General features: G+C 33.1%; 1 protein-coding gene across 1 annotated transcript in view; it reads right to left on the bottom strand.

Annotated features, from left to right (window-relative positions):
- Window positions 1-4,853: 4,853 nt before the first annotated feature.
- The window catches only part of MIB1 (MIB E3 ubiquitin protein ligase 1), a 51,154-nt gene continuing 45,859 nt past the window's right edge, over window positions 4,854-10,148 (bottom strand). Inside the window, exons 18-21 of the mRNA XM_039328595.1 lie at window positions 9,758-9,836; window positions 9,418-9,531; window positions 8,440-8,540; window positions 4,854-7,379 (exon numbers count right to left, since the gene is read on the bottom strand). Of these exons, the coding sequence (XP_039184529.1) occupies window positions 7,239-7,379; window positions 8,440-8,540; window positions 9,418-9,531; window positions 9,758-9,836 (435 nt within the window). The 3' untranslated portion in view covers window positions 4,854-7,238. The remainder of the gene's footprint in view (window positions 7,380-8,439; window positions 8,541-9,417; window positions 9,532-9,757; window positions 9,837-10,148) is intronic.

Here is a 10,148-nt window from a genome sequence, read left to right as displayed (position 1 = left end):
TCAGCCAACAGTTGCAGCATAGTAATACACTTTTGAAAGATCCCGACTTTTGCTCAGAAAACATGGACTAGATAGGCACTATTGAACACTGGCACAGTTCTTCTCCTGTCCTGCACACCCATCCATTCATAGCTTGTAGTGGGAAAGAGACCCAGAAACACTTGGCTGCAAATTCCATAGTGCAGACTATAGATTTATGGCCTGATTCTGCTAAACGTTGCCAGGCAAAATTGATGGGATTGCCCTAAATTATTTACACTTTTTCAATTAAAAAATACAGGGGACCTGTTTATGCCACTAGTCTGAAGAACTATGCAGCACAGGCCACACATTTAGACTGTTTGTTCTATACAATTTCTGTTTCCTTTCGTAAAAAATCATTTTTACTTCTTTTGCGCAGACAGACAAGCAGGATATTTTTGTAAGTTTCACATTGTTGCTTATAGTCAGAGAATAAGGACATTTCCCAAAGATAATTTTTAAAATCCTCTGGCAATTTTAATCATTTTTATTTATGTTCTCCTTACCTGTATATTCAAGACATTGAAATGAATAGTTATTTTAATAAACAATGCTTCTATTTTTCTTTAAATATAAATTTTAGAATGATTTTATTAACGAAAATATAAATTTGACACTTAAATAGCAAAATATTAAAAATGAAAATTCTGAAGAAACAAAACAGGGACAATAGCACCAAAAGTATAAGAAACTGAATATATTTTGAAATAAAGCTGCTTTTTATTGGTATGAAAATGATAAGTCTGGAAAGATTATAGGAACTTGATGACTTCATGAGAGGAGGATAATGTCATTCCTGAATATTTGTGGAGATTCTCAGTCATCCACATCATGGTTGTCCCAAAGGTGCTTTTTCAAAAGACAACTGGACTCAGTTCTGAAGAAGCTTCTCGGATGAGAAGTGAAATGTCTTCAGGGAAAAACAAAATCCAGTTGCCTTTTGAAAAAGCACCTTTGGGACATTCCTTGAATAGCAAAGAAATGTTGCAAGTTAAGTTTTTTGTTCTCATTGCATATTACCTCCAGTTCTAAGATGCCAGGAAAGATAATCCACCTCACCAGTGTTTTTGCAAAAGAACACACAACCTAAAAGTCATTGTCTTAAGAGTTTTTAGAACATACTTGAAGGCAAGAATAGTCTCCTAAATGGTTCTGCCCGTGACGAATTGCCCATCTGGTGAAATCAAGAGCTCCCTCTCCTTTCACTTTATTGGAACAATGATTGTTGGGATCTAACTTACAAAAAACAGAGAATAGAAGGGAAAATCTTGTATCAATATTTTGAGTTGTGGCAAGGGAAATTCTAGGGCTGTGATTTACTGTCAGGCTTTTAAAGCATACAGGGAAAACTGGATAAATTTGGCTACGTAAAGAGGGCAGGTTTTTTATTAAGAAGCTCTGTGCTTTCTAGAGAGTGCAGACGCTGGAAATAACCATTTTTTTCTTGTTAGCAAATGAGAAATATTGATGGATTAGGTGCTTATCTTCAAATTACTTTGTGTGATTTCCTCATTAGATTTGTCTTAGTTGGTTGCCTGGGAATAGTTCTTCACTGTCTCTAGTCAATTTCATTTTATCCTTGTAAGTGGTGAGCAAATGGATCTGTCAAGATGATATCAAGTGAGGAATTGAACCTGCTCCTTGCCTGTTATGTTTGAAAGTTAGGGAAAAGGGGTTCTAGAAGGATTTTTTTCTCTGATTTCAGCTATTACACAGTATTGCTGTCACTTTATGAAATACTCTCCCCCATAAAAGTATGTGCAGCTCCCACTTTGTTGGTTTCAGAAACAGCAGACATCAAACATCAGACTTGTTTCAACATGTTTTAGATCTTAGTTCACTGGTTGTGGGCACCTATCATGGTTTTTATTCCAGGTTATCTCTGTTTATGGGTTTTTTTTACATTGTGGTGATTTACTTATTATGCTTTTCATTTTCATTTTGATATATTCTGCCAAGAATCCTTTAGGATTGAATAAGTTATACACAGTGTTTGATAAACAAATAAATTCATAAGTAACCCTACAAGAATGTAGTTTCACATGTGAAAGATCTTGTTACTAAAAGCCTCTTTTACATATCATTTGTCAAAAAGAAAAAATAGAGGAAAATAGAATTGATATGGAATTTGAATAATCTGTAAAACCAGGCTGCCAAAGAACACGATGGCTGGACAATATCAAAGCTGACACCAGCCAGAGCATAGAAAAATTCAAATAAGTACTGCAAGATCAGATGTGCAAAGACCAGGGCCACAGAATTGTCAAGAATCAAACACGACTGAATGGACATCAATCACCATCATCATGGAATAATCAAACACGACTGAATGGACATCAATCACCATCATCATGGAATAATCTAACAGAAACAGTACTAGAAGGAGATTAAATTGAATAAAATGAACAAGAAACATTGTATTGATTATCCTGACTAATAGGAGAAATGAAGAACTTATATTTTTCAGCTTTGGAAAAGCAATATGGATAATTATGCAAGAAATTAACGTTTTGCATTGTGAGAGAACTTATCTTAGCGCTGGAGTGCACTACTGCCCTCTTGTGGATAATGTCACTAAATGCATAGTCTTGGACTACCTGTTGAGTAATCCTGAACCTTCATATGATCCTTCAGTCAGTATGTAGGAGTGACATTTGGATATAGCCATAACAGATTTTTCAGAGCCATGCTTTGCAGATCAGCGGGAGTCACATGCACTAGCAGGCACCAAGATTGGAAAAAGTAAATTTGTGGAAAGAAAACACAGGCAGGAGAAAGGTTTCATGTTCAGAATAAGAACGTTATAGTCCTCATGAAATTTGAGAAATAGCTTAATGAACAAGCCTTCGTTATCAAGGACATCTGGCTCAGGAAACCTCCTGCTCAGCTCCATTCAGTTGCCCCGATTCCACCCCAAATAAAGCGTTTAAAGGGTCATAAAAAGAAAACAAAAATCATTGAAATAACAATACCTAACTCTCTCCATGTCAAATAACAGATTAATATATGGCAACCTATATATGATATATATGTGTATGTGCAAATTGTATGAGTGGGAAATGAGTGTGCCTTGTTTTCCACTGTACATTGTACACCAAAGAAATAAAACTGAAACTCAATACATTGCACTGGTATCTTTTCCCACATTAGCTGTGAAATATGCCAGCCATTTTGTAAGCTTTTGCTGGTTCTCCCTTTCAGTTCCAATATATACAGCTGCTACTAAAAGGCACTGGCATAGTATAAAGCAAATCTTACAAGTGGGGGTAATTATGTCCAAGAAGATAATTTGGGCATCTCTGAGTATATCTATGTAATGCAGCATTTGGTAATAGCTTGTTTGTGAGTTGTGAGTTATTTGAGACTAGGAAAAGGGATAATTGGGCCATACAGTTAAAGAACCACTGTTGTTAAAGCATTGGAGTTGGCACATCACCTGAGATCTTGAAGGAAGCACACTGTGTTCCACATCAAACACCTTGGTTGTTCTGCTGCCATTTAGTCTCATGACAAAATTATAATATATATTTATAATATAGTTTGATGTGGCCATCCATTTCAACTTTTAACTTGCATTTCAATAAAAATATAAATTCAAATCCAACACCTAGTTTCATGTTTTAACAATTAAATGCATTATACAAATGTTAAATAAATCTATTTAACTACTTAAGGAAACTCAAAAAACTGTGTCCTCTGCTTCAACATTATTTGCAAACTAAAAAGTAAGACTTAATATAACTCATATATTCTATTTGAGGTCAGTATAGCACTTCTTATCCATTCTTTCCAATACTGAACATCTTAGATGCATTGTTGTTTTTTCTTCCATTTAGTTGTGTTTGATTCTTAGACCTACATGAAGAAACATGTTTTCTTCTGCCTTCTCAATATTAACAGGGGAGAGAGCCATCCAGAGATCAGGGCAGGGCTGGATATAGACCAGTGGTTCTCAACCTTTTTAATGCTGCGACCCCCCAACCGGTCGTAAGTCGAGGACTACTCAACTGGTGCAGCACCGTTTGCAGAATGGGACTTTTGGCGGGCTCAGCAGGGCAGAGACAGCCTGGACAATTCATATTGACTTTTGAAAGCCAATAGAATTAGACTCTATTCAAGAGAGTCTATTCTATTGGCTTTCAAAAGCCAATAGAATAAAAGGGAGTAGCACAGCTAAGGAAAAGAGGGAAAAAAATGGCAGACTGCATTGTTTGGTGACCCCTGTGAAATGATCGTTCGACCCCAAATGGGGTCCTGACCCACAGGTTGAGAACCACTGATATAGACAGTAAGTCTATAAACAACAAAATATTTAGCTACCAAATCTTTGATAACTATCCTTTGAGAGGCAAAAAATATTACTTTTATTATTGGTATTCAACACATTGTGCTATATTTAGCGTATTTCCTAACATAAACTTGATGTCCCAAATCAATTTTTAAAAATTGTTTATATTTAGATATTGATATCTCTGAATTTTTCTAAAAATATTTCTGTATATATGCATGCTGTCTGTGGAAACGATTAAGTTAGAGTTAGACCAGTGTTTCTCAACCTTGACAATTTTAAGGCATGTGGACTTCAACTCCTAGAATTCCACAGCCAACAATGGTGGCTGTGGAATTCTGGGAGTTGAAGTCCACATGCCTTAAAATTGTCAAGGTTGAGAAACAATGAGTTAGACTATTATGCAAGTCAGGAATGAATTTCTCAATCTAAACAAAAAGCATGTACTAAAAATGTATAATTTTGAATGTATTTGAAAGAAAGTGAATGTAAAACAATTACAGCTATGTTGGTTCATGAGGAAAAAAATAACCAAACTCTGTAGTTGGGGTAAATATTTTTATTGCAACAAAATGGCCATAAAAGGATATGCAAATGTTTGAATTCTCCAGAACTCTTTTTCAGATAAGATGTTACAAAAAAATAGGAAGCAAGAAAATTCAAAAATTAAACTGGATGTTTTAGCTATGAGATCTATACTTCATATGAAATTATAGATTAAATGGCAAGTGATAATGGTGCCATGTTGCATCTAAATATTCAGGGATGAAAAAATGATTTTTCTACCCTTTCCCCAAGTCCAGTTCTGAAAAAATTTCCAATCAAATCCTGGCAAGGGCTATGAAAGAACAACAAGAAATATTATAGTCTTTATAACTGCCAACTTAAAACAGTGATTTCTATTTGGTTTGTTCACTGGTTTAACGTATTTATACTTCATTCCCAAACCAATTTCTTTGTTTTTATGCTTTCTTTTAACTGATATAATTAAGTTGTAAAGGTCTAATAACTTTAATGCAGCTAAAAGGTTATGCTGCAAAATCATGTCATTCTTATCTATGTTTATTAAGAATTGATATAATATACTCAATCGGACTTATTCCAAGTATTTCAAATTTGTATGTATGCAAATTTCATAATTATACCAATACAGAAATCTGGATATTTGGCAATTCTAAAAATTAAGTCTTAAAACATTTTCATTAGCAAAAATATTGTCAATATATAAGACATTTTACTAAGTGAATCTCTATAGCTATATATTGGTGTAGTGTTCTAAAGTATATCAGGAAAGAGTAACTAAAAAAAAAAACTGCCCTCCAAGGGTTACAGAAATAGACAAATGTCATTTCTGGAAAGGGCAGAGCCAAAATATTAAGCCCAGAGAAATTTTAGGAGACAAATACTGAAAATACTATGTTAGTGTAACCCTAACAGAGGAATAATGTGCCTATTTTCAGGCTTATGTTTTAAGAAAAAGAAATTTAAAAAACGAAAATTAATGATACTGGGAGACTCCAGAAAAAGTTGGTATAATACATGATCAACATTGCTACAATGCAATCTGCAAGTATTTGCAGCAACAGCAACAACTAAACAAACAAAAAACAAGCAAAACTTGCCAGATTGGTAATTTCACCAAATATCAAATACTCCCACAAGCAATTTTCTTAAATAATTTTTGTATTAGTTAAGAGGAAAAGCAACTCATATGCTTATAAGAATCTACTGGTGATAAATACAAGAACTGGCACTTCTGTCAGTTATAAATGTAAAAATCATGCATCATCTTTAGAAAGTAATTTAATATTTGGTGTTCCAAGTATATCATACTGTAGATTATTCAAAACAAATAGTTTTTATGTCTTTCCACATTATTTCTATTAAAATGAAGATATTAATATAATTATCTCAAATTCCAGAGGGATTGATAGTAAAGGGAGGTGGAAAATACTGTGACATTTGCAAAAATAATGAATATTCTAACTACAGTTGTTATATAACCTTGATATATATTTGCTTTTTGCAAAGTAGTTTACTAGACTTACCATAAATTTTGACTAATTAATATTCACTGACTTCAAACAGGAAGCCTAAATATGACCAATTATGAATGCAACCCTGTATTCAGAATACCTTTTAAAAAAATAACTACTCAAATAATATATTTTGTCACTGTCCTAAACATTGGTTCATCAGGTAAGATCCAAAATAGATTTCAAGCATAAGAGTTTGCTTGTGCAGTTCTCTTTTTATTACTAGTAATGACCTGTATTGTTTTCAAACACATCTGGAATTTCCCTGAGTTCTGGAGAAAGTATTTCTGATAGAAAATTATAGAAGGATCAATGTGTCATGAGAATGCGTGCTAAATTACTTTTGCTTTTTTCTTAAAAAAAAAACAAAACAACCCACTGACCATGCAGAATTATCAGCTTTCAGATGTTAAAGGCAATATGTAATACTGAAATGCTATTTAGTTATTATGTCAAATGTTTTAATTCCTCAATTTAGCTAGATTCTAGGACTTAGCTTGTTGTAGTTTGACTGACATTATTACTATGAAAATTAGAAAATTAAAAATATTGGTACACAAAAGCAACTGACAGTATAAAAATTAATATCATTGAAATTAAGAGTTTCTACATGTAAAACAAAAATGCCAAGCTAAAAAATCAGGATTATCCCTTTAACATAAAGGGGTTCTGGAGAAGAAAATATAAACAAACTGTGTTGATAAGTAATCCAATCTTACTTTAAATTTCTTCATGGTAGAAGTTGATTGTGCAAATAATAATGTTGTAGATATCAGCATTTACAATATCCTGTAATGCTAGACATAACTTTACAACAACCTTTCAAATCAATTTATGGGGATCCAAAAAGCAAAATGTAGTAATATTGTCACAAGCATAAGACACTTGATATTTTAATACAAAAGAATTCTTCGTTCAATAGCCTTTCGACAGATAGGACATTCACTCATTCGATCTCCACAAAGCTGACATGTTCCATGACCACAAAGAAAGATCATATTCTTCAGACGGTCCAAGCACACAGGGCACATGGTCTGTAAGACATAAACAAGGAATTAAATGTTTCCTTGGATAGTACAATAATCGGCTACAGTACTTAAATCTTGTACACATACTTCCAGAAAACTCAAATTGCAGAAATGGCAAATACTAAGGAAAGTTAACATCTTTCTACTTAAAAGTAGTTTGGCTTATATTTAATACACTATTTTAATATATTATTATACAGAACTTAGAGAAGTATTGAATAAGAAATCACCTAATGAAGGACTCACATTATACCCTGGAGGTTACAACTGCTGAAGATGACTATGCCCTAAAGCAGAAATGGGCATAGAGAATGAGGGATAAATAGATATGGGTAGTATCATGATGGACACTTCCCCAAGCAGTAGCATCACGGTAGAACTTCCTCACTTCCCTGGTTCAAAAGAAATAGAGTTGAATTTAACAGTGCTGTCTCTTATAGCTTCAAAGGAAAGCCTCACAAGCACCGTCTATTTTTTATTATGCTTCTGACTGGTTTATTTCAAAAAAGAAAGTCAATGTCTTTATGTATGACAATATGGCACAGTGAAAAGAAAGAACATTCTCCAGATTTTTTTTTAATCTCAGGCAAAGATATATTTACTGACTTCATACTTCATAAATTTGGTATTTGCAAAGATGTTTGTCCATGTAAAATATTGTTTAAGCTTTAATGGAAATAATGTCTCAAAATCACTTATCTTTAATCTTGCACACCAATTGTATTTATACGTGCAAGTTGTACTTTTTACATTTATGCCACACTATGCTTTTCTGAGATTTAGTTTATATTTCTGTACATTTTATACAAAAATAATCAGGAAAACATCTATTAAATCTATGTTTTATTCAAATAATATTTATTTATTTATCCCTTGAGTTAGTGTTGACTCCTGGCGACTGCCTGGACAAATCCCTGAAGTTTTATGAAATCTAATAAATTTGAAGCATATTTTGACCTCAATATGTGTATTATTTCAATTTTTCATTATGTAGCAATTACCCTGAAAATATTCACATGATAGTTTTCTAACAAAGTATACTATTCTCATATCTGATTTAATTTACCTGTTCCTTTATGTCCTGCAACTGCTGCTGTAATTTCTGCACATCAGCATTGACATTAGTATTATCCTTATCCTTTTGCAGAACAGGAATGTTTCCACTTGCTAAAGAATGCACAGAGGAGGAAATAATGACAGACAATGCTTGAAGAATCATCACCATCCAAAATCACTTAAAATGTTCGTCTAGCCTGGTTAATATATTTCTGTCTGTGAATTTTAACAGTTTTTTTTAAAGCTGATAATTTAAAAAGTACAAATATATGTATCCATCCTATATACTAATCTTCTGAATTCTGAACTTTACCATCAGAATTCAGCTTCAGTATGTGAATGTAAACAGATCACTACAAAAAGCCAATATTCATAACTGAGTAGTTAAAGCTTTAAGTAGATCTTTATTTTATATATATTTTAGATTTATACACAGCTTTCCTCCTCTTTTCTCCTACTGCAACAACCTGTGGGATGGCCTTTGCTGACAAAGAATCATTGGTCCAAAAGTTACCCAGTGAGCTTCTGTAACTGAAGATGGATTTGAACTGGAGTCTCCCCAATGCCAGTCCAGCATTTTAATTATTGCACTTTATTGACAATGTCTTCTAATCATTATCACTACTTTGAAAATGATACATAAACAAACAGTTCATGCATTTTTCTTATGAGAAAAGGCTGAAGGATGTGAAGTGCTGGAGAAAAAAATGAAAACTCAAATGCCTTCGTGCATTGCTTTTCAGTTTCTCAAAGTTATTAGGATTAAGAATCAACAGCCCTTTGATTTGATTCATAGGTTTCTTGCTGAAGATTCAAGAATCAAATTCCAAAGACTTCTGGCTAAAACACTAATATAATGTGGCTATCATGTATACATTCCGTTGTTGTTGTTGTAATTATTATTATTATTAAAGAAAAAAGGTAAGCTTATACAAAGGGAAACAAGAATTTATTACAGTAAATTTGACGAATAATTTAAAAAACTCACTGATGTCATCTATGGTATCTTCGGCACTTTTCCCACCACAGCACATAATAAAAGGAACTCTTCGTTCTACCACTGCCCGACATTGCACACATTTTTTCATAAGGCTGGCACAATCTGCAAAGAAAAAAAATTAAGACTAGTATGCCTTAACCATACTTAAATTCAACTTTAATATAGAGGGGGAAAATAAGTGAGAAAAAATCTTAGGCAACTAACTGAAGATAAAGGTCTTTGCCAAATATGCCAAACTGAAAAATCAGCTTTTATATAATAATCGTCTAATGTCAAGTCAATTTAAATAACTTGTTAGATTCCTCTTAAGAAACAACTGTTTACGTACTTTCACAAGCACACATGTGTCCACAAGGCTGAAAGAGTACTGCAGCTTTTTTATCTGAGCATACAACACATTCTTCAATCTGTAAAAACAAAATTAAAGTAACTTTATAGCATTTAGTTCTTCAATTAAATGCTTGTTAGCTTAATATCTGTTCTGGATGAAGTGGAAGGAAGACCTATTAAAGATATCATCTGGCATGTAGAAAGACAAATTTTCCCGAATCAATATTGTTTCTGCAAAACTAACTTTGGAAGTTTAAAAAATGATAAAGAGAGGGTGATCTGTTACAGAGTGTATGTTTTGATGCTTTAAAAAGTGCCTCACTGAAGTTTCCTGAATAAGCAGTAAAAGCAGTAACTGAGTTAAGTGATGGATTGATAACTAGTTCAAG

The sequence above is a fragment of the Crotalus tigris genome, unplaced genomic scaffold (genome assembly GCF_016545835.1).
Source record: "Crotalus tigris isolate CLP2741 ecotype Arizona unplaced genomic scaffold, ASM1654583v1 scf7180000024382.2542628, whole genome shotgun sequence".
In the NCBI taxonomy this organism is placed as follows: Eukaryota; Metazoa; Chordata; class Lepidosauria; order Squamata; family Viperidae; genus Crotalus; species Crotalus tigris.
This window is presented reverse-complemented; position numbering and strand designations above follow the sequence as displayed.